The sequence below is a fragment of the Symphalangus syndactylus genome, chromosome 24 (genome assembly GCF_028878055.3).
Source record: "Symphalangus syndactylus isolate Jambi chromosome 24, NHGRI_mSymSyn1-v2.1_pri, whole genome shotgun sequence".
Lineage (NCBI taxonomy): Eukaryota > Metazoa > Chordata > Mammalia > Primates > Hylobatidae > Symphalangus > Symphalangus syndactylus.
The window spans coordinates 14,837,302-14,862,194 of NC_072446.2; the positions used below are offsets into that span (position 1 = coordinate 14,837,302).

At 53.2% G+C, this 24,893-nt stretch overlaps 1 protein-coding gene across 5 annotated transcripts in view; it reads left to right on the top strand.

Moving 5' to 3' along the window:
• Positions 1 to 24,893, top strand: part of PMEPA1 (prostate transmembrane protein, androgen induced 1) — a 61,147-nt gene that overhangs the window by 21,274 nt on the left and 14,980 nt on the right. Inside the window, exons 1-3 of one of the 5 annotated variants that reach the window (XM_063633457.1) lie at positions 5,340 to 5,463; positions 5,575 to 5,931; positions 22,868 to 22,984. The exons of 2 other annotated variants lie outside the window; for them this stretch is intronic. In XM_063633457.1, the coding sequence (XP_063489527.1) occupies positions 5,781 to 5,931; positions 22,868 to 22,984 (268 nt within the window). In that variant the 5' untranslated portion in view covers positions 5,340 to 5,463; positions 5,575 to 5,780. Of the gene's footprint in view, positions 1 to 5,304; positions 5,932 to 22,867; positions 22,985 to 24,893 lie in introns of those variants that run through there. 2 more of the 5 variants (XM_055265573.2, XM_063633458.1) reach the window with 2 other exon arrangements.

Below are 24,893 nucleotides of genomic sequence, written 5' to 3' on the forward strand. Positions count from 1 at the left end.
TGAGCTGAGGCCGTCCCGAGGTGAGCGCTGAGCTGAGGCCGTCCCTAGATGGAGCCTGAGCTGAGGCTGTCCCGAGGTGAGGGCAGAGGCGGCAGAGAGGCCTGAACCACCCGGCCTGACCTTATGGTGCTCACAGTGAGAGGGGAAGAGGGAAAGACACCGAACCCAGGGTGGGTGCAATGTCAGGGCCCGATCTAGATGCAGGGTCAGACTTACTTCCCTGGATAGGGAACCCATAGACTAGAGAGAGCTCGTGGCTCAGGAGCCCTGCTGGGGGCCCTTGTGGGCTGGAAATGAGTTTGGGCAAGCTTGGGTCAGCTTGGAGTTGAGAAGGGCAGGCCAAGCAGGGCCCTGTGGCACAGGTGCAGAGGCCAGACATTGCTGTGGATATTTCTGGTGACTCCTGGAGCCCAGCTGTGTCAGTTGCTCCCCAAATGCCCCTGATCTTGTCCTGCTGGATTTCTGATCTTGCCTCTGAATATTTTATCCTTTCTTTTCAGGTCAACCACCCCGTGATTATGTTTGGGGAAGAGTTGGCCAAAAAAGTTATTTCCCTGATGGATAGAGCCTTCCTGGTGCAGTGGGGAGAGGAAGCTCTTGGAGGCAGGGCTGGGCTCTTTGAGAAGGAGTGTGGCAATTGATTAGTAATGTCTGCCGTGGTTGCCAGACCAGGGGAGTGGCTGTAGGTATGTGTAGGGGAAGTCACACAGGCAAAAAGCACCTGGGTTCTTTCCTGACCTGGTTGGGTTGCTCTGGGCAAGTCATGTCCCCTCTGGCCTTGGGGTCCCTCTGTTAAATGGCAGGGCTGAGTCAGTGGCTTCTGGGTCACTTCACTGATGTGCTATCTTGTGGAGCCTTGGACCAGCCCCAGGCGCAGGTGCCCCAGGCACAGGAGATCGCCTGGAGAAGAAGGAAGTCGCTCAGTTGAACCCCTTAACGGAAAAAGAACATTGCTCCACGTCTTGAACTCATTCCTCCGTGTCGGCAGATCCCTTCTAGAACCTATACATCCATGTCTGGGGCAGAACCAGAGGCTGTGCCCACAGACAGCAGAGCTCGTGGGCTGCTTGCTGCAAGAGGAGCGAAGATTAGGAACAGTTGTTTAAAAGCAATTATTAAAAATGAGAGTGTGGAAACCAAAAACAGAAATGGGGGAACCTCTGCAGTCCTCTGACATAGCCCATCACCCTTTTGGGGGGCTGCTGTAAGGACCAGCTGGAGAGGTCCTCTGGGTGTATCTCCCTGGTGCACTGTCCTCCCCACGGGATTAGTGTAGACAGCTGTTTTTGGTGGGGATCCTAAGCCTGACTGTGGTTTTGTTTGTGGGGTGCTCGCCGCAGGTCCAGCACTGAGCTCCACTCTTTGGTGTGCACTGTCATCTCCTCCTCATTGCATGGGTTTGGGGCAGGTACTTCTGGTCACCCCACCTCACAGGTGAGGGCCTCGAGGCCCAGAGAGGGGGTAGGGGCCTGCCCAGGGCCTCGCTGTTGAAAGAGGCCAGTGGATGCCATGTTAGTGGCTGGTTAGTGGGTTAAATGCACCAGGGCATTTAATCCTCACAACAGCTCTTTAGGACAGGTGGTTGAGACCGCATTTCACAGCTGGGAAACAGGCTCAGGGAGGTGACTTCCCTTGGACCACATAGCCTGAAGGTGGTGGAGATGGGCTTTGTCTGGTTCCAGCATCTGGGCTTTACAAGGTTTGAGAGAGAAGAAGGAAGGAAGGGAGGGCAGGAAGGAGAGACAGAGGAAGGAGAGCAGACCAGTCTCATATAGAAGCTGCCATGAGCAGGGCAGGCATCGAAAGGAAGTGACTGTTTGGCCGGCACCCCATCAGAGAAAGGTCGGTGGAGTGAATGAGCCCTCACTGGGCATCTGGCAGGCAGCAGGTCTTTCTCTAGATTGGAAGCTGACAGTCCCAGGGGAAGAAACTAGTTCCCCCATTTAGGACAGCCACCCCTGTCCGGCTGCCCCGGAGTGTAACCTGGAGGAGAGGTCAGCGCACGGCCTGTGTTGAGGCTCTGGGAGTTCCTGGATGCGGTTCTTCCGCCCTTGGAACCCACCCTCGGAACCTTGGCTGCATGGAGGCCCACTCCCCAGTTCAGAGGGTGTTTGGGTGTCACCCTGAGCGTGTCCCCGGGCCACACCCTTGCAGCCAGCCCACCTCCAACCCTGTCTGTCTTTCCTGGGAAGGGAGAGTGACTCATTTTACAGCGACCTTTTGTATAACAAGGGCTAAAATGCAAAGTTGGAGGTGAGACCAGATTCCTCTCCTCTTGGTTCTGGTCCACCCGGAGCAGGTGGAAACAAGTTCTCCCCCATGCATTTTTATGTAACCTTTTTTTGCCACACACCCCCCTTTAAGTGAACAGTGCTACAACAGAATTGCTGCTACTAGGTGTTAGAGACATCTTAGCAGGCGCCTTCCTAGAACAAGAAGAGCCAGAATTATTTGCTGGGCGGCCACGTACAGACCTATTTTAAGAGCGACCTGGAGGGCAGCCCAATCACAGATGATGGTTTCTAGTTCTCTGGAGCAGCCAGCCCCCTCCCCCCAGCCAGTCCACCAGCAGACCCCAAACCAGACCGATAACTTAGCATTTTCATTTAAGTCCATCTGACAAATCGTTTTAGGCCGAGAAAGCAATACTGCATCTTTAAATGGCTACTTTGTCAGCGCGTCTCTGCGCGCTGTAAAAAGTCCTTTGTTATCTGTGTCTAGACAGCACGCCAGCGGAATATTTGGTCTGCGTGAGGGGAGAGAGATCTGACAAGGTTGAATTCATTTACCGGCTTATTTAAAGCAGGATTTCAAAACACTTGCTCATAAACTGTTTTCGGCCCAGACTCCCTGGCCTCCTCCTAGCCCACACTGGCTTTTCTTGCTTTTATAATTTTTCACCTGCTCGGGCAGTTAGCTGGAGGTTGCAGCCGGGTGGGTACCCTGGCGAGGAGAGTGACTGCGGCTTGCAGCTTTTTTCTTTTTTTAATTGTCCTCTTTATGACTGTCTAGACGTTCTGCAGATGCACGTTCTCGGGGGAAATGGCTTTTCCCTCTGGTTACAGTACTCGGGAGGGTTGCAGACGGCACCCCCTCCAACCATTTGACCACCCAACCCCCTTTCTAAAACCCCTCAGCCGTTCTTCCCCTCCTTAAATTAAGGCACTTTGCCTCCTGGCAGCATCTTTGTGTTTATAACACATTTACTTGACTGTGCTAATTTTATACCATCATCAAAAAAGGAAAAGTGACATTCCAGGTTTTCTTCTCTCTGAGGGGTGGGCAGAGACCCCCCTCCCAGCTCCTCCCCACAACTTCCCCCGTTTCTTCTTACAGCCCCTCCTTTTGTGGCAATGTTTTGTTTTGAGGCATGCCTACATGCCTAGACAAATACAACACCAGAGGTTGGCTTCTTAAGGATGAAAATATCAGGCCTACTTGAATGCGTCCGAGGTTTTAGTTCTTCGAAATAGATGCATTAATTAACCTCATTGCCATAGCGACTAGGTCATTGTTACCGAAGTGAAAAAGGGGCAAGCTGTGGGGGTGGAGGGTCTCCCGGGCCCCCCAATCACCCATCACCCGCCCCACAGGAACCGGTGCAGAGGCCAAATAGGCATTGTCCTGCCAGCAACCAGAAAGTGGGCCCACTTTGGCTCCCTCAGACTCTGCAGTGGGTGGTGGGGGCGGTTCTCAGAGCTCCCCTCCTTCTTAGGCAGCTACAAAGCCCAGTGGACTTGGGAAATTCAGTTGACTTCCAGGCCCGCTACATATTCAGGCCAGGAGGGAAGCAGGCTTCCGAGTCCCCCTCTGGAGCGAGGGCTGCAGGGTGGAGAGAAGTCACCCTGCCCCCCTCCCAGCTAGACCCCTAACTCCGCCACCCCCACCCCTGAAAACTATTGTTATTACCATTGACCTGCTGCAAAGCCATAAATTTCCACCGCCTCCCGTCCCGCAGTCATCAATCTGCCCTCTGGTTTTTACTTGGTAGGGGGCACAAAAGGTGGGGAGGGGGACTCAGGCGTGGGCAGCTGACCAGATGTCTCCTGGGATCCCTAAACTGCATCTCATTTCTGCCAGATGAAGCGAGTCTAACCTATCAGCCTACTTTACTGCGGTGTTGCAGGGCTGGGGGTGGGATGCGGTGGGACATTTCATCTGCAGGAGATAGAGAAGGACGTCCCATAACACTCCGGGTTTCTTGGCCAGATCTTTTTATTTCTACCCCCAAAACAGCCTACAGGCAGGAGTGGTCTGTTGAGCAGCTACTCCCATTGTGCCCCGCATGGGTTTATGATGGGCTTTGTGCAGGTGGCTAGACAATGTGCTTCGGAGGCCGAGAACTCCGAGAGCTGCTGGGCTCTAGTCCTTCCCTATTCGTGGCAGCCTGGAAGCCTGTAAATTTCCCCGCGGAGTGGGGAAGTGGGGTGACTGAGCTTGTAATATTTCAAGTTATACAGTCATTCAGGGGGTTCTTTCTGCTCTCTCATAATTACAGCGTCTTTAAGAAGAAATATCAACATGAAGTATTTTCAAGGGAAGAGACTTGTAAAAGAAACGCGCGCACACACACACACACACACACACGCACACACACACACACTGGCCAGAACACCACCACCGAGTTAGTATAGTAATGCCAGTTCGTAATGCATGCAGGGCTGCTTGCTCCAGGAAGCTCCCAAGCAGGAATGTACCTGAAGGATGGGCTATTAAATATTGGATCCTCAGGCTGGCAGATGCGTCTGCGCTGTAATTGGGTCTGTCCTGGAGTAATTAAAGGAAAATGATTATATTAACACAGTCACCAGGCCAGCATGGCATAGAGAACTGAATGGCAGCAGTATTGATGTTTCCCTCCAAAAACTGGCCTTTCTCAGCACATCAAAAACGCACCCTTGGCTTAAGTTTAGGGAGCTTTTCTTTCTTTGCACTTTCTATAATTGATCGCGTGTCTCCTGGCCTTCTTTTTCTTTTTAAAAAGCAGTGGGGGATATCCGTGCCCTCTAACGTGAGCAGCCTCTACCTGCTCAGGGAGATCTGAGCTTAAGGATGGGGTGGCGTAAATGCCCCAGGAGATTGCGGCGTGAGAGACGACATTGGAAAAGGTCTGGCTTTTAGAGCTCAAACCTGGGAGGTGTGGACTCTCTCTTTTTTTCTTCTTCTCCTTTTCTGAAGAGTTGGAGAAGCCGGAGTTTCAAGACCGTCTTGGTGTGCTGCCTTATTTAGGAGGCGAGCTGCTGCTCATTTGTCAGGCAAAACAGATGTGGGGAGACAACATCTATTTTCATAATTCGAAACAAATCTGGCGAGCCGCCTTCCTTTTCAGCGGGGCCTGCTCATGCAGAAAGCCCAGCTCCCAGGCAGCATCTAGCAGAAATATTTATAGCTCATCCATTGAACTTTCCTTCCTCCAGGAGGAGTTGGTTTCTGCTGGCGATGGGGACACAGACTTGATAGGGAGTGGGTGCTGTTTCAGGGATTTTTTTTTTTTTAAATCAAAAACTGGAGGAGTGTGGGTCACAGCCAGCGACGCAGCTGTGCCTCTCCTTCTCGTGTCCTTTTGTCTTCCAGGTGTGGGGCGGTGGCCACGGGAGCCTGCTCTAGCATTCAGCAGCCTCTTTACTGGGAGGGCAGTTAAAGGCTGACTTTGAAACTCCTCTGGGCCGGCGCCTAGGACCTTGACACTTCAGGGAGACCCAGGACCTGGGCGCCTAGTTACCAGTGACTTTGTGCTTAGGTATGCAAGGGCAGCGGGCTGTCATTTCCCCATTTTATGGATGAAACCACCGAAGCTCAGAGAACAGCTTGCCCAAGGTCACACAGGGAAGCGCTGGTGGAGCTGGTCCCCTGCTCTGAGCACCATTCACACTCAGCTCAAGCCTTCATTCCTACTGGGAGCCTTTGCTACGCCGTCACCTCCCATCAAAGGTAGCTGTGTTTGTCTGTGTGTAATAGTGACCTAAGGAAGGAGGACAGACGCGGTATTTGGGCGAATCACCCATCGCCTGTTCATTTATCCAGCTCCTTCCCTGTGCCACTGGAGATGGGAAGACCTGGTGAATGGAACAGGCCTGAGCCTGCCCTCAGGGAGCTACTAGTCTGGTGCAGATGGGAAACAGAGTCAGATACTGAACGGAGGAGGAGATTCCACAGCATCACATGACTGTGCCTGGGGGCTGCTTTATTGGTCTGAGAGGGTCTCTCAGCAGGGCTGACCTGGTGCTGAGAATTGAGGGATGAGAAGGAGTCAGCAGTGGGAAGACCCTGGGGAGAGTACCTGAGGCAGAGAGGAGAAGCTGGGAGGGTGGGGTCTGCTAAGCTAGGTGTGGTGGCCAAGTCCAGTTCGCAGCTGGCCGTGTCACCTTGAGGAGGGACTAACCAGGTTTCAGTTCCTTCTGTAAAATGAGGGGGTGACAAAAAAGTACACAAGTTCTGATTCTGGGAAAACCACAGAGAATCGAGTTTTGTAAGGTGCTGCCAGTAGGGGAAGCGGTGGAGGGTATATGGAGAGCTCTATTATTGCTTACAAAATTGAGTGTGAAATGACAATGGTTGCTAAATTACAAAGTTGGTTATTTTAAGCAGTGAAAGGTCTGGGAGGGCCGTTCCCTTCTCGATGCTGGGACCACCCTTGTACGAGGCAGCGCCGTACCATCCTCACGGTCGTCTCAGGCGGGGGACACCCTAGAGAGGTCTCTCGCTGTCACCTGCAGATGGTAGAAGTGGGACTGGCTTCGGGGCAACCCCTCGTTGCCTCGCGCAAGGCTCCCTCCCCGACAGGAAGGAGGCCTATGCAGGGTGAGGGTGCCCTCAGGAGCTCAGGCAGGCGGCAGGTTTGGAGGGACGGGGGTTCCCAGTGGCAGTGGTGGAGGGGTGTTTCTCATTCCCCACTGCCGTGATTCCACGCAAGTGGATGGAGCGTGCTGGAGAGGTCAGGAAGGAACATGGGCGCCTTCCTCACACCTGCCCCACCAGCACTCAGCCAGGCCTCATGAATCACAATGGGTCCTGTCCCCGGTAACACCCAGGGTTGATGAATGGGGACTCCCAGGCCCTGGGGCGCCTGGAAATCCCATCACCTGAACAACCAGCAATAGAGATCACCGTTGGGAGCTTCCAGCCGGTCAGAGCACAGCTCTGCAATTCGGAGGCCACCCAGGGCCATTCCAGGTCTTTATAAAGACTGAATGAAGGCCCTTGGTTTCTTAGAGGCCCTTTAGCTTAGGGTTTCGTATGCATTTGGGTAAAAAGACGCTCAGTGACTGCCGTTCGTGCAAAAGGTGGAACCTAGAAGTTGTCTCAGACTCCAATTTTCCTGCAGATCGACATTCTCAGAACTCCTTCCCTCCCTTTCTCACTGACCCGGCCCCAACCCGTGGGATGATTTTCATTCTCTTGCCTCCAGAGAAGGACCTGTGAAGCAGTGCTTACGTCCTCACGCAGACTGCTCTCCGCCACTTTCCCTCACCCATGTATTCATTTCACAAGCATTTACGAAGCGCCTCCTGTGTGTCTGGCATGGTGGTTGGTGCCAATGTGCGTTGATCGGTGATCAAGGTAGTTGCGACTCCAACCTTCAGAAATGTACAATCCAAGTATGAAATGAACAAATGCCCTTTCCTAAGCGTTTGCTTTCAAAGCAGATTTTTTTAGACTAAGTTGTTGTTATTCTTTAAACCAGTTGTATGTGATTTAAGTCCCTGCTGCTGTCTTCACATTGAGGCCTAATTAGGAATCAGCTGTTGCCTAGCTAATGTTTATTGAGCAAGCACTATGCACCCGGCACTGTGCCTTAGATATTCACTATCATCTGATTTAATCCAGAGTTTCTTGACCTTGGCGCTGACATTTGGGCTCAATAATTCTTTTCTGTGGGGGACTTTCCTGTGCGTAGCAGGGTGGATGTTTAGCTACTTCCCCTCACCCACTGGATGCCAGTAACACCCCCTCCTAGTTGTGGCAACCACAAATGTTTCCAGACATGGCCAGATGTCCCCTTGGGCAAAATCATCTCCGGTATAAGAACCACACCTTAGCCCTAGCAGCTGCCCTTGAGGTCCCAGTCCCTTCATCTGCGGAATGCGGGTGATGACGGGCCTCCTCAAAGCAGCTCCTTGGGAGCTTTGAATGATATAATGCACTTAAAGCTCTTAGCACGACCCAGCTAAAGCTGGAGTGGCTGCAGCTCTCCCCGCTGGTGTGTCTGAGTGTCTGACGGGCAGAAGTCGTTTTTACCATCCACTCATCCCCCCCATGGTTCCCTGGGGCTTGCAGTGCAAGCCAGACTCCGTGCCACAAGCTAGGCTCACCTTGTAAAGATGGTCAAGGTCACAGCCACTGTGACCCTCACTCCCACCAGGGATGTCTGCGTGGACAGCCTGTACCCAAGGAACTGGAAGGCGCAGGCTGTGGCTCTGCCCAACTTTGCACAGTTGCTCTGTGTCTCTGGGCAACTCCCTCCCCCTCTCTGGCCCCATCCTTTTCTCATCTGACCCATTTTAGGGGCTTCTAAGCCACTCTCCTCCCTAGAAACTCAGTATCTAAGAGGGTGAGTTTTTTCCCAAAGTTTTCCCCTGGGTCGTTCACAATTTTGATCACTTAGGGATCTCTGAGCCACTCACAGTGCCAGGTGACCACCCCCTTCCACCATAACAAATTCACCTATGTGGCTCCGGCAGTTGCTTTTACATCCTGGGCTTCATAATTGAACAAGTGGTTCCTCCACTAAGGAAGCGAGCGCCTGGTTGGAATCTGTTCATCCGTAGTGGGCACTCGTAAGTCCATTCCCTGCAGGTCCCGGAACCCACCACTGAACGATGTCGATTTCAGCCTGTTGGACACGGCTCCCCCATTGTCTGAAAGGGGCTTCCCCAGCAGTTCTGATGTGTGCCGTCTTTGGAAAATCACACGGGAAAATGATACCTGAATCGTTTCAAGTTCACATTGTCTATGCTGCCTTTGCCCCAATACACACACACAGCCACCTGCAGGAAGTCTCAGTGCAGCTTTGCCAAGCCCCAAAGCAGCTAGCTTTTCATTGCATCTTCACCCTATGCCCCAGGAGGTAGGGTTTCTTGCCCTTGAATGAGACAAAGATTCCTACCTCAGGGCATTTGCACTTGCCATTGTTCAGCCAGGAGTGTTTTTTCCCCAGCTCTCCTCATATTTAAGGTCTCTGCTGAAAAGCCACCTCCTCTGAAAGGCTGTCCCTAACCAGATCATTTAAGGAGGTCCCCCCTCCTAGGTGCTCATTATCACAAACCTGCTCTAGTTCTGTTCCAAGTTCTGGAGAAGACAGAGGAGGACCCTTCTTCAAAGACATTTCTGTTGTTCAGAGATCCCTGCAGTTCCTGGCTCTTCTGTACCTGAAGTGCTCACTGGCAGAGAAGTTTGCAGTTCTTCCTGAGCAATACATGGATACTTTACAGTGATACTTTCTCTTGGGGATATAGTGGTAGTTTGGGACATCCTTTTAGGAGTATTTGATTGTATTGGGGAGGCAGTGACACTTTACATCAGGGAATCCCAAGCTGCCCTCCCTCCCCTGGCTCTTGTCACCTTTAAGACAGAGGTTGGAGGTTCCGTGCTTGTTACTTGGGGCAGACAATAGGAGCCAATGCTTCCAGGTTACTTAAAATCTCCTTTCCTCATTTCTAAATTTTAAATGACGTGTTTAGAATTTAATCTTCAAACCTGGGAGCCAGACCTGCAAGTAGAGAGATGACAGCCGAGAGATGGTTTCGTGTGGCTGCAGCAGCCAGATGGCAGATGCTGTGAGCGGGAGGCGAGGGAGGCTGCGAGAGAGGGAAGCGGCTTCTGTTTCGGCTCTTACCCTCCCTTTGCAGGAAACTAACCCCCTCCCCCCGTGCCAGGCCTGGGCCAGGCCCTAAGGACCGCTTAAGGCTGCTGGCCTCAGCCTCTGCCAGGGCGATTCTAGTGATGCCAAGGGACAGGGCACTCCCCGACCATTCACTTGTTTGCAGAAAACTTTTTATTTTCAGACAATTGTTTGTTAGCATGCGGCTGTAAAAAATAATACAGAGAGGTTCTATGTAGATATCCTCCAGCTTCCCCCAATGGTACCGTCTTACATAACTGTAGTACAGTGCCAAAGCCAGCAGTTGACATTTGTCACAAACCATCAACCTTACATTTCCCCAGTTTTACACACACTCATTCGAGTGTGCGTGTGTCTGTGTGTGTGTTTCGTTCAATGCAATTTTATTGTATGCATAGATTTGTGTAACCACCAGTCAAGACACAACAGTCCCATCACAAGAACTTCTCATTCTACCCTTTTCTAACTGTATCCACCCCCTTACCCATGAAACCACTAATCTCTTCTCCATTTCTATAATATTGTCATTTAAGCGTGTTATAGAAATGGAGTCATACACTGTGTAGCCTTTTGAGATTGGCTTTTTTCACTTAACGTAATTCTCTGAAGACGTCTCCATGTTGCCGTAGGTATCAATAGTTCATTCCTTCTTGTTGCTGCGTAGTGTTCCAAGGTATGAATGCACCATGGTTGCTTTCACCATTCACCTGTTGAGGGACATCTGGATTGTTTCCAGTTGTTTTTTTTTTGTTGTTGTTGTTGTTTTGTTTTTTGCTATGAAAAGTAAAGCTGCTGTGAACACTCATGCACAGGTTTTTGTGTGAACATTAAGTCTTCATTTCTCTGGGATAAATGCCCAGGAGTGCAATTGCTGGGTCGGATGGTAGTTGCAGGTTTAGTTTTTGAAAGACCCTTCAGTTTCCATTCACATCCATGCCCTCCTCTGGTCTCTGGCTTTGGTGGAAAGATGTGAGTGCTGGGGAATGGACACTGTGCATAGATTCCTTCCTCTTTCACATGTTAATCGAGGGCCACTTACTGTGTCAGGTATGGTGTTAGCCCTCGTGGATACAGCTCCAGGATAAATAAGGGTCATCGAGGCGCTTTCTTGCTGGTGAGGTGCACTTGACAATGAACAAGCAAGAACTTAGAAAGAAGATGGTTTCTCATAGCAGCCAACACGTACTCAGTGCTTCCGACACACCAGGTGCTTTCTGAGTTCTTTATGATCCTCAAACAACCCAATGAGACGGGGCCATATTTCACTCCATGGTACAGACAAGGAAGTGGAGACACACAGCTGCTCCCACAGACAGAATAATCCATGCTCCTGACCATACCCTGCACTGCCCCTCGTGACCAAGACAGGCCACCAGGCGATGCAGAGTAAGAGAAGAGGTGAGAGCGCATGTGGGATGACAGACCCAGGGCAAGTCTTCCCACAGACAAAATTGCATGTGCAAAGGCCTTGGAGTGGGAGCGGGCAAAAGGCCAGGCTGGCTGGCGCATGGTGAGCGAGGAAAGAGATGGGAAGTGCAGTGGTGAGGTGGGGTGGGCCTTGCAGGGTTTTAACCTGAGCATAGTGTGGGAAGTCAGAGACTTGATTTTTTTTAAAGATTGCTCTGGCTGCAGGGTGCAGAATAGACTGGGGGTGTGTTTGCAAAAGAGGAAGTAGGGAGACGAGGCCACGTGGACAAACCTTCTGCTCTTGAGGGATGAGCGCCAAGGTTCTCTCTCCTCCTCCTCGGACCACAGGGTCCCTGTGTGGGTGCTCAGCAGTGCAGGGAGGCCTCTCCTCGTGGGGGGTCCAGCTCTGAGTGGCTCTCCCGCAGCTCCACCCCTCGAGGGCAGGAGAGCTGATCCCCAGCCAGTCGGCCCCTTGAGCCTCTGCAGCTGGACCATGAGCTCCCATCTAGGTCTGTCTTCTGATGGATGTTTCTGGTTTCTTGAGTTTTCTCACCATTTCTCTTTCTTCCTCTTTCCGTACCAGTTACGATTCTATAAATTGAATTTACCTGCTCAGTATCAGCCACTCCAGATCATTAATAAACGTGCGCCTGACGTCCTTGATGTATTCACCATGCTTGCCCAGTCAGCATGCATGCTTTGCCATGTCATGATGATCACCATTTATTATGCACTTGCTGTGTACCAGCTAGCGTTCAGAGAGCTAGTACCTATGTCCCTGTTGAGTTCACCCTTAAGTAGTCCTGTGAGGCCAGTACTGTTGTTGATTCGTGCCTTACTGTGAAGAAGCTGAAGCAAGGGGCCAGGTCACCACAGACACCACACATACAGCAGGTGGCTGCATGTGGATTCGAATCCAGAGCCAGGCTGCCTGCCTTCCACAGCTTTGCTGTGTCCCCATCTCGACGCTCAGAGAAAAGACACCTCCGGAAGCTTCCCCTGCTCCCTTCGCAGAACAGTTGGTCAGAACCTCGTCTTCCCAGAATTTGGGATTTTCTGCTTCTGGAAGATGCTGCTTCGAAAGGAAGTGATAGCAAGGGCTGGAATAGCCTCGCCCGTGGGGCGGGGACAGGGAGAGGCGGCTGATGTCTGGGAGGCTTAGAACTTCCTTCTTGGAATCTGTTTTTCATGTTGCCTGAAAAAGAAAGAGGAAGAGACTCATACAGATGGAGACACACGGAAAGACTCAACGGATTTAGACCCCAGACAGTCACACACCGGAGACAGACAGACAGACAGATGCCCCAGAGGAAAAGACACATGCCCAAACAATCAAAGGTGGGAGGCAGACACACAGACGCCCTTGGACACACGTTTGCTGCCCTGGATCCCCCTCTCTAGCGAGGTCGCCCTTCCCACCTGAGCTCCTTCCCTCCTCGGGCAGCCGCTGGGCCCAGCGATCCATTCAGGGGCCGACTGTCAGTGTGGCCAGCAGCATTTCCTAGACCCTCCTCCCCCAAACCGGAAAACACTCGTAGCAAGGAATGCCCCACCTGCGGGCCAGGGGTCTTCCTGGGCCTCTGAGCCCCACATGAAGGTGATGAGCCAAGCGCCAGGCCAGGGTCAGCAAGTTGGCATGTTCGGGGGACACGTGGGTCATGATGGCAGTGACCTTCCAGCTCAGTCGGGCTCCTGACACACTCAGGCCTTTGCCTTTTGCTGCTTCCAAGAGGTCGGAGGAGGTGAAGGCGTGGCTGCCGGTGGAGGGGTCGGGGCTGCTGGAGGCTGCTTTTCGGAGTGGATACTTTGTTTTGAGTTTGTTGTCCACTCTTGTGACTAGTGAGAACAGCTATCACAGCACCAGGCTCCGTGTCCCAGGCACAGGGAAAGTGTGGCCCTGCCACCTGAACTTCTGTGACTTTTCTGGGCGGGGCGAGTGGGGGGTGGGCGGTGACATTGTTGCACCTCTCTGAGCCTCAGATTCCTTATCCCAAAAATGGGATGATAATAAGACAAGCGTACTTCCTGGGAAGCTGCTGAGAAAGTTAAATGAGATGACAGAAATCCTTTCATACGGGGCATGAAACACAGCAGGAGCTCACTGTACCTACTACACATTTACTGTGGTCAGAACCGCTTTAGAAGATTCCAAGCTATTCCTCGTATGTCCACATTAGTCTGTCCAGATATAAGTCCAGCCTGATTTCTGGGGTACAGGATCAAATTGCTCTGCTCCAGAGAGGACAGATCACAGTAGGATTTGCGTGCCCTCGCTCCTGGGGCCTGGCCTCAATCGTCGTGAATTCTCAGCGCTTGTGCAGGGCCTGGCATATAGCAGGGGCATGATAAATATATGCACTGCCGCGGTGAGGGAATAGGAAGGGAAAGGGCCTGAGGATAGATTTAGATGACAGAAGAAAATGTCTTTCATGGAAAATAAAATCAGACCCCCCCACAAGGCGTCCCTGCATGGAGACAGAGGGCAGGTTGCTGATATTCTGTACCAAAGGGGTGCAGCTGGGATTCTGCAAGTCCATCATCCAGGGCAGGGGTCCTGCCTCCTCACCTTGCAGCTCATTTCCCTCCATTCAGCCCCCTCTGTCTGTCTAAACAAGGTGTATTATTCTGCTCAGGCCACTGTAATAAAATAACCCGGGACTGTGTGGCTTAGACAGTAGACATTTGTTTTCCTGCAGTTCTGGAGGTCGGGAAGTCCAAGATCAAGGGGCCGGGAAGTTTGGGTTCTGGTGAGAACTGCTTTGTGGCTTGTAGATGGCCACCTCCTGGCTGCGTCCTCACATGGCCGTTCCTTGGTGCCAGCACATGGAGGGAGGAGGGAGAGAACGAGCTCTATGCTGTCTCTTCTTATCAGGTCAGTAATCCTGTTGGATCAGGGCCCCACCCTTATGACCTCTTTTAACCTTAATTACTTCCCTAGAGGCTCCGTCTTCAAATGCAGCCACACCAGGGGTCAGGGCTTCAACATACATTGAAGGGGCACAGAGGTCTATAATACGAGGTCCTTTGCTTTCTGCTTCAAACAGAGGGTTTGGGAAGGGAGGCAGGAATGGCCACCTCTGTAATGTTACTATTAGCAACAACCCAATAGTGGCCACCACTTGTCAGGCTTTGGGAGAGGCATTTACTATGGAACTCCCATGTTGGTTGCATGAGTGAGGCCCCATTTACTCATAGGGTCTGAAGGTGGGAAAACAAGCCCAGAGAGGGGAGGGTAGCACTCAGGTGTCAGGTAGCAGAGTCCGGACTAGGGTGCAGGTGTGTGCCACATCCAGGTTCACACCATGAGCCTCTGTACTGTTCTGGAGGTAGTAGCTTGGCTGATCATGTGTTGACTGGCTGTGGGTCTCTTTGCTGCCTGTGGACCAGGTGCCAGGGACACTGGTGAAGGGACACTCATGATGGGACACTCTATTCCTTGTAGGTGGGAGTCCCACGTGGTGGTGGCCTGCGCTTGACACCACAGTAGTTACTACTACTATGCAGTATTGTGGCAGTTCTCAGGCGACCAGCCCTGGGCTTTAAGGGTTAAAGAGGAGTCCACCAGTTAGAGACGGGACCGGAGGGCTCCTGCATGCCCGGCTCATGCCGGCTTTGAGGAGGCTGCAGGAATGAGGCGATTGCATCTGACAGAGTGGCCAGACCAACGATGGCAGCAAGACATAGACCGAGGAAAGGCTAAGTCGTGACTTAGACATTTTCTTAGAAGTCATAGCAGATGTCTTGGGTGGTATTTACAAAATTAACCACCACATGGGAGAGCTTAAAACTGCCAGAGACAGCCAGAGAAGGAAGTGGCTACAGGGGCTGGGCCATTGGAAATGGGGTAGACGCAGGCCACCGAGAATGGGCAGCAGGAGGAGGGCAGGCACCCCAGGCAGGTGGGCCAGCCCGGGCAAAGGTGTGGCCCCAAGAAGGCAGGCCTTCTGCTCCCAGGGCGGCCAGGGTGCTGGCAGCCGAGAGGCATGGACCACAGTCGGGGCAATTGGTGATGAAGTCGGGGCGGGGGCCCAGGAGAACCGGCATGTTGGGCCCAGCAAGCAGCCCTCTTACCGGCAGCTGATACTTACTGCTCACCTAAGTATGCACCAGGTGCGGCTCATTGTACTTAACGGCTCTTCACTCCACTGCATCCACACAGCAACCCATGCGTGGGTGCTAGTGGTATTCCGCTTTTCCGGATGTGGAAACCGAGGCACAGAGAGTGAATGAATCACTTCCTGATGTCCCGTGTTTGGCCATGGGGAGAGCTGGGGGTTGGATCCAGGCAGGTCAGTGCCAGGGTTCCTGTTAACCACTAAGCCACCCTGCTCTGAGTGTTTACTGAATTGGATTCAACTTTGGGAGCCTGATGGTGCAAGGGGCCTTCCCAGACCCTCACCGCCTCCTCCAGCCTCTCTGACGTCTGACTTTGCCCATCTGCCCGCCTCCCTGCCTCTGTCCTAGGGGAGACCAAGAATAGCTGGGCCCCTCTTGCTCCCAAAAGGCAGAGCCACCCCGGGTTAGCGCCGAGACCCCTCCAGACGGTGCCCGTCGCCGGCTGACCCTCGGAGGCTCTCCAGCACGCGGCAGACATCAATGAGGCCCCGGGGATTGAATGAGGCACTATTGAGAAGCGGCTAAATACCGGCCGCATTGTGCTTCCTGATCCAGGGCTTCGCTTTTTGTCCAAGAGGCTTGGAAACGGAGCCCTGGTTCACTTCCCCTCCCCCGGGCGCCGCCCGCCATCCTGGCTCATGTCAGGAAACACCAGGCTCTTGAAAATCAGTAATTGAGAGAAACATCTGCTGGTTACCAAGGAGCACGAGGTGCTTGCCGAGTGGCGAGGGCATACGTGCGTCACTGTCGGCCGGTTGGAAACACACATGTGAGTGCATGCAGGCACACACGTGTGTGCGCGAGAGTCTTTCTGGTATATTATTAAGATTTAAAAATTAAAAGTGTTATGCCTGTTATAAAAATGCAAACAATTTACGAATACAAAAAAGTAAAAGGGATAGCCCCCTCATCTAGAAGAAGTCATCATGAACAATTCAATTTTTTATCTTCAATTTTGCTATAAAAATGGATCCATATTTTATTTACCGCTCCAGTTTCATTATTTCTGCCCCACAGTAATTGCCAGCATCCAGCCATTATCAGACTGAATTGGATTCAATTCCTGGGAGCCAGACAGTGGACCAGCAGTTCTTAGCCAGGGGTGACTTGCCCCACAGGGGGCGTTTGGCAATCCCTGGAGACATTTTTGAATGTCGCAATGGGGAGGCGATGGTGCTTCTAGCCTCTAGTGGATAGAGCCCAGGTTGCTGCTGAACACCCTGCTGCTTAGGACGGCCCCACAATAGAGATGATCCAGCTCCAAGCTCAGTTTCCCCTGCTTAGAGCTCAGCGTAGATTTATGTCATCTGTTTTAATGGCCTCATTATCCCATAATGTGATGCACCAAGGTGTGTTTGGTGGCATTTAGATGGTCTCTGGTTGATCATTTAAAAAAACACCCCATGCAATATATATGTATGAACGAGGATATATATGTGTGTGTATATATGTATTTGTTTTGTGTATATCTAGATATACATTTTGGGCCCTTTTGTGAATTTTTCCAATGGATATGATTCTGGAAGTTGAACTTGCAGGGTTGAAAGGTCAAGTGCATGTGTAACGTTGACAGGCACCGCTCAATATCCTCCAAGAAGGCTGTGGCCATCGACACTACCACGGACTCACTGACCCACGCCCACCCGTTCCCCATTTGTCATCCACTCTCCTCATTTAACAGATGCATTTGGTTTATTTTAAATAACTTTCGCATGTTATGCACCTCCGACATGTCCATTGACTGCTCGCTCACTGTGAGTTCACTCCGTTCTGCCAATAACTCAAATGGTGATTGATATTTTGCTGACAGTGGATGTTTAAAGGTGTTCGATGTCAGTGATAATAGAAACAAAAATCCCATCAGTTCTTTTCATTTGGATAATAGCAAGAAGGATGAAAGGCACAGCTTTGTCTTTTCTTATTGGAGGAGTATTCTAAAATCATCAGGTTCTAAAATGATTCTAGAGACCGTATCCTTTCCTGTTCCCCGAATGCACTTTCAGACCCGGGGCTCACCCACGGCCACAGCTGCATCCTCCTCCAGATCCACCTCCTGCATGATGACTCGGGACACTGGTTGGGGGTTGGGGGGGTGGTGGGGAAGCACGTGTTTCTCTGTGTTGCTCAGGAACTCCTGAAGCTTCAGAAATGAATGGGGTTCTGCACAGTTCTCTCTGGGTGGTATAAAAAGGCAGCCCACCCCTAACCTGAGTGGCCCTTTGCAAACTAGAACAGGGTACCAGTGAAAAGAGAAGCACACAGAGGCCAGGTATGTGCCGTTCGTTGATCTCTGAAATCTCTTGGGTCTGTGCTGGCTGGGGACGGAATACAACGCGGAGTCAGGCACACCCAGCCTGAGAGGCTCAGGCAATAGGGCAGGGGGCCAAGTGGGAGTTAGTGCGGGAGCCTGGAAGGGGAAGACCAAGGCCAACAGGGCACTGCAGGTGTGCATGCGACCTGAGGGTGGAGGCTTGTCGGGCTTGTCAGCTTTGATCCTGGCACCTAGGAGGGAGGGAGGTTGGAAGGAGGGAGGAAAGATTGTGGTGAGTCGGCCAGGTGAAGAAAAGGTGGAAGTGGTCTCTAGACAGCGGGCATGAGTGTGGATCCTGGGGCTTGAGGCCGGGTGGTGAGACAGCACCCTCAGAACCATCATCTGCCAGCCCATTTGCTGTGCCGCACCACGGAGGCCCAGAGAAGACACCTTCCTCCCTGGAGTGGCCCAGTGAAGGAGAGACAGTGGACCAGTGGGTGTCACAGGGCAGCCTGCATGGCTGGCTCCATGTACTGCCCCCCCACCCCACCCCTACCTCCAGGCCAGGAGAGGGAAGGCCCAGGAAGCTGAGATGTCTGTCTGGTGCCTGGATGCCACCTTGGGGCCCTCAGCCAGGGCACGTGGAGGGGTGATCAGGTACCCCTCCCTGCCCCACCCATTCCCAGTGCAGTATCTGTGCTCCTAGGGTCAGGCAGAGACTGTCCGGCCTTCCCACCCTAATTCCGAGCCCTTCCCCCAGCAGCCCTTGTCAGCCCAGGGTGACAGCACCTCCGCAGAGACCACCTGGGAAACCTCATTATGGGAGCAGCTGTCTGTTTTGGATACTGACAGATGCTTCTCAATTCTTTTTTTTTCCCTCTTTTACTATAAATATGATTATATGTGCCCCAAAATGCTGAGATTGCAGAAGTGTATTACACGGAAGGGGATGTCCCCTGCTGTCTGTGGTCCCTCTCGAGGGACCCACAGCTGGCAGTTTCACGCATGCCCTGCTGGTCCCTGGTCTGTGCAGACATGGACAGTCACTCATAAATATAGGTGTGTATCAGAAGATTTCACCTGTATTTTTAAAAATATATTTGTTGTTCTTTTCTAACCCAGTTTGGGCTCATCCTGTGAGGACACAGACTGACCGGTGGCTGTGCTTCCCAGGGTGGTGTCATCCCTGCCAGGGACATTTCAGTGGTTCCCAGTTGATTGTGACCTTTTGTGCAAACCTGCAGGGGGCCTTCTTGCACACTCATCTGTGTACACCAGAATAAATGTGCTTCGGCTGGGTGCGGCAGCTCACGCCTGTAAACCCAGCACTTTTGGAGGCCGAGGTGGGTGGATCCCTCGAGGTCAGGAGTTCGAGACCAGCCTGTCCAACATGGTGAAACCCCGTCTGTACTAAAAATACAAAAATTAGCTGGGCGTGCTGGCGGGTGCCTGTAGTCCCAGCTACTTGGGAGGCTGAGGCACAAGAATTGCTTGACCAGGAGGTGGAGGTTGCAGTGAGTCGAGATTGTGCCACTGCACTCCAGCCTGGGCGACAGAGTGAGACTCTGTCTCAAAAATAAATAAATAAATAAATAAATAAATAAATAAATGTGCTTTTTTATTCAGTGTAGTCATTGCGTGCCTGCCTTGGGGAAGGCACCATTCTAGGTACTGAGGACACCATGGAGAATGAGTTCGCTCTGCGCCACTGATATTCCAGGGGAGAGAGGCGGAGAGTGCAGTCTTGGGTGGGTCATATACAGCTTCCAGAACAGGGCTGCAGAGATCAGTAAAGCAGGCACAGGGATGGGGGGCCTGGAGGCTGGAGGGCAGAGGGCTGTTTTAATCCGAGGCAGGGACCTGGGGGCCGGGATCAAGGCAATGAAGGGAGCAAGCCATGAAGATATTGAGGAAAAATCATTCCAGGCAGGAGGAACGGCACGTGCTGGGGTCCTGAGGTGGGTCATGCATGGTGCTTTTATAGAACAGAAAACAAGTGACTGGAACAGAGCACATGGGGGAGGAGCCCAGGGGAACTGGAAACAGGTGATCAGCACCCAGCTGTCGATATGCTGGAGCAAAGGTTCACACCTGAAAATGTCCAGCGTTTGCTGTTTCACTCTGCAGAGGTGCCCCAGCCTACACTGCACATAAGTGATGGTGCTGGACCGGGGCCTGCTTCAGGGAACCTTCTCCACCCACTGTGAGTTTGGATGCCTGCAGCTCATGTCTTGTGGGGAGAGGGGACAGGCGTAGGAGGAGCCTAGCCCAGAGCTTGGAGTTCTTGACTCAAGAGGTTCCATCAGGGAAGTTAACTCGGGTAGTTTTTGCTACAACCTTGTGTACAGGGGACTTAGTTATCTCTCCGTTTTCTCCTCAGATGTGAGTACTGGGAGATTTACTTCAGGTCACAGCAAATGGCAATGCAAGGACTTGAGCCCAGGACCACTGGGTGCAAGCTGCATGCTGTTAACCTCTATCCTAAGATTCTACCAAGAACAGCAGGGCAGGGAACCACTGCAGGCCCTGATGTGGGCCCCAGTCCCCACCCTTGCTGACCACATGACTTGTCCCCTCTCAGTGTCCCTCCCCGACATGGGACAGTGTCCCAGGTTCACCTGTCCAGGTGCCAGGTGCTCAGCCATGCGCTTGCCACAAAGCAAGCCCTCTGAAAGCAGTGCAATCTGGTTTTACAAACGAGAGAAAACCGGCCTAGATTTGCCGCCCGCCCCCCAAAGCTCAAGAGAAAGAGCAAATTTTTTTACCCATAAAAGGTCTTACCCTAAGAAATAGACATGCCATCGGGGGTGTTTGAAATGGCACCAGGAGTGATCAGAAAGTTATTCCTTTGACAGCTGGTTTGATTGTACTTAAAATTCGGGGGGCTGGGGTGGGGGGGCAGGGAGCTGGGTTCCTATTCAAATGTAGTGGGAGTGGGTGGGGGAGGGGACAGTAAATGAAGTGGCTGGAACCCCAGGGCCGCTGGGGCTCTGCAGAATGACAATGAGGCCCCGCCAGGCGGGTCTCATCCGGGCAGGCCTAACAAGATTAGATTTTCATAAATTTCAGACAGCGCCAATTCCTAATTCCTCGGTGTGCGGCCAGGAGGCCAGACAGGGCCCCATGCACTGGCTGCTTGTTAACCAGGAAGGACGCCAGCTGCCCCTCCCCTGGGACAGACTGTGGGGGTGGCGGTGGAGGGGGGTCGTCTGGTCTGGAAACCTCCATGGGGCCGATAGGAGCCAGGTGGACTCTGCTCCCAGATCCCCAGCTGAAGAGAGAGAAATGAGCCCCAGCACCCCATTGTCGCCCCCGTTATTTCTGAGAAACTCAGTTGCCGCTGCACCGCCCCCCACCGACTGCCCAGTGCCCCCGTGGGCTGGGTGGGTTCTTCTTGCACATTAACAAATTCTCCAGCCACCCTCTCCCCATTTACAGCCACGAAATCTCCGAACAGGAATCTGAACCCTGGGGCCCCTGCTCTGCCCTCAGTTCAGGTCCAGGCTCTGCCCCCAAGAACAGAGGTCCAGAAACTTGGATGGGAATTGTGTCTTTGCATTACCTGAGCTCTAACTGAAAGGTGGGGTCCCCTTGGATCGCAAATGCAGGCACCTGACCATCGTCTCCTTGACGGCACCAAAGACACAGCTGGAGGTGGGAGCCACCGGCTTCACTCCACAGGCCCGTGTCCCTTACAGGCCTTCCAGCTCTGGACCCTGTGGGTGTCCACTGCGAGGTCATTTAATGCGATTATATTTCTGTGTCGCACACGTGCCATCCTGTGTATCATTCCCGTGTCACAAATCTGCTTCGGAGTTTGGCAACTATTTCCAGGCCTGTCCCCTCGCCTGTGATTGGGGCCAATGCTGCCCCTCGGGGCTTGTCATGAAAAACTCAGAGACTGGGTGAAGTCTTTCGTGGCGAGGGGCTTGGCACACAGGAAGTGGCAGAGGAGAGGGCAGCTGTCAGCGTCTGTGTTATGCCATGGCAGGTGCCCAGAACTCCTGGCACCCACTTCCTTCCTCACGGTCCGGATTTTGCTCTGCACTGGCTCGGAGGTGGGCACCACAGTCCATAAATACCAGCTTCATGGATTGCGTTTGGGGTGACACACCAGGCACTTGTTGTTGACCCCAAGATCAGTCACATTCAACACAAGCCCTTGGCTCGATGTCCCGCTGTTTCTGACATTCTGGGATAATCACACTCAGGACTGCTGGGGGTCGGGCAAACGGTCAGGCTTTGGGGTCAGAGGAACTCAATTCTGAGCCCTGGACTGTGTGGTCTTTGGCGGTCGCCTCACCTCTCCCAGCCTCAGTCTCCTCATCTGCAAAGTGGGGGTCCTATGAGTACTGACCTCACAGAATGACGGTGAGAATTCAATCAGACGATGTGCATAAAGGGTTTGACTCCCCTGCCTGGCATCTAGGGAGCGGCCAGCTCACGGTTCCTCTCTTGCCAGTGTAGGACGAACCAGGACAGGGCAGAGCTGTGCCCGCACCTCCCAGAGGGACTGTGCCTGTCTCTGGAGGAGACCACGAAAAGGAGGATGGGGCCTCTCCAACGAGGTGCACGAACCTGTTAATGTGAAATTATTCACAAGGAAAGAGGACACTAAATTAAATTAGAGTGACATTTTGCGTTTGGAAGATGGGTTTGGTCACCCCGGAGAGCCTGCTGCATTCATCACCCTCCCCAAGGGAAAAATTACGAAGAAAAATGGCAGGAGCCCCCCGGCCCTCCAAGTGACGAGCACAGGCTTGATGCCCAGAATGAAATGAGAGCGAGGAGATGTTTCTCCTTCCCAGCGGCTTGTGTTCCCACGGCGGGCCCTTGGGGGAGAGAGAGGTGCCTCCCTGCAAGGGCCTCAGTGTCAAGTTCAAAACATGATGTGTTCATGAAGCGGCACCAATATAAACATGGGATCCAGCGCATGTTAGCCCCTGGGGGGCCTTGGGTCCAGCCACCATCCTGGGTGACCTTTGGGACTGACTTGAGCTCAAATCTCCCACCTTGGGGACAGAAGCCAGTCAGGGAACACCTGGCTCATCAGGCTTGTACTCTGCAGCCCGGCAAACCTCACCATTTCCAAGGAGCATCATGGGAACGAGGGATGCTTTTTGTCCCCAGAGGAGTGTCAGTAATTGTGACAATGGTGACAGTTGGGTGTGCTGTGTTCTGTCCCGTTCTGAGCTCTCACATCCATTATTTCACCCCTGCCCCTGGTTGGTTCTTTTTTTTTCTTTTTACAGATGATGTAACTTCCTCTCAAAGAGACAGATGCGCACAGCGTCACACAGACAGTGGATGCACGAGGACCGGACCAGAACGTCAGAACCACAACCTCAGATTCCCGGGGCAGGCGGCAGGTGGACCAGCGCTGTGGGCGAGCTAGGAAGATTTAGCAGGAGAATGAAACCCTTCTCCCTTTTGAGTTCCTATATGGCGGCTCTGGGTTCAAGTCTCAATCCTGCTCCTAGTTGCATCATCTAGGGCTACTTCTCCCTAAGCCTCAGTGTCTCCGTCTGCAAAATGGGCATGGTGATGTTACCTAAATTGGGGAGGCTCAGCTCAGTGGCCCCGGGTCATGTGTTAGAATCATGATAATACTTAAAGTGACTACAGTGAGTTTGGGTGTGCCCTCTCCTGCTGTGTCCCCTGTGGTCTGTGACTGCTTGGCAATGAGTCCTGTGGTCAGGGACAGTGGCAGGACCCACCCCTGCAGGTGTCGTCCTGGGCATTTGACCTGGGACGTCTTTGCTTATGCCTTGGTAAAGGGACAGTCTATCAGATTAGGGAAACTGAGGCAGGATTGGTGTGGCTCCATATCTGCCAGTAGTCACTAAGTGACCTGGGGCCCAACTCTTGGCCAGAAGTCCTGAAGCCGCCCGCCCTGCAGATGCCTTGGGTGTGGCCTGCTTTACCCTTTTAAAACTCTTAAATGAGGTTCCAGCCTTAAAGGACCACAGCTTCACAGCCGGCTCCAGGGTCCTCTGGAGAGAGGGAGGGTTGTGGCCGCGCTGGGCCTCCTCTCCTTCCACCTCGCGTTGGCAGTCCTGCTGGGATTCCTTCTCTTGCCCGCGAGGCATCTGATCCTGAGAGTCCGGCTCTCAAACTGCGACTGGGAATGGGCCCCAGCAGCCTCCCTGCGCTCCTCGGAACCAATACAGGCGCGCCAGAGGATTCTGTGAGCTGCCGCTGGGGGAGAGCCATGTTTATATTGGTGCCACTTCATACACACATCATGTTTTGAACTTGACTCCGAGGCCCTTGCGGGGAGGCACCTTTCTCTCCCCCAAGGGGTCTTTGCTGGTGGATTCACGGTGCCTGCCCAGAGGGATGTGTGGGACTTAGTGGGGGGAGGGAGCCCATGCTCGATGAACTTGGCCTCAGCGGGCCCTGAAGTGTGCCATAGAGACCCGCACGCTGAGTCTCAGGCATCCCCGGGGTGGTGTGGGGTGGGGACCGACAGTGTCAGGGCGTGGCTGCCCCAGGCTGGGTGGGTCCCAGGACCAGGCCTGTGGAGAAGGTGGCTGCCCACAGCCCTGCTCCTGTGATGCCAGGTGAGAACACGGCTGGGGCCAGGGATGGTCGGTGCACATGCCCTTGGGTCTCTGGTTTGCGACTGACCTCACCAGCAGGCACTGCATGGTCCACTCCCCAGAGAATGCGTTCCTGTCCCCTAAAGCTGAGCATCTCCTGGAAGCAGCACCGTGGGTGTGAAAGTGCGTGGAAGGGTGCGTGGAAGGTGCCCAAGGGTGGTCTTCGTCGGACCTGTTTGTGGGCCCCGATGCTGCTGTGCCTGACCAGCCTTCCTCCCGCACAGCATCCGGGCCGGTGGGGCTTGACTGGAGCTGGATGGAGATTTCAGGGCCTCCTTGGCCAGAATACTCAGCCCAGGGTGTTGCCTTCCTGATGGGTGGGGGTGACCCAGCTGCTGGGGCACCTCTCTTGCCCCCCTCAACACCTCCAGGTCTGGGCATGTCCAGAGGCATCCAGGAGGGTCTGGCTTCCGGCCTCTGCTCACCTACACCCTCTGCCTGTACCCCCCTCTGCCCCTCCCTCCGTGCCCTGCACCAAAGGCCTCAGTGCCCACCTTACAGGGAGCCCTGCAGGGTCTTCCGTTAGATGCTCCCTCTTCGATTCCAGAGCAGGTCACGTCTCTTCGAGGGTGGAGGGGTTTGGGCCACCCTTGTTCTGGTGGAGCCAGGATGGAAGTGAGCATCCCGTGTCTGGGTCCACCTCCGGGGAGCACTACACGCTGAGCACATGTCCCCC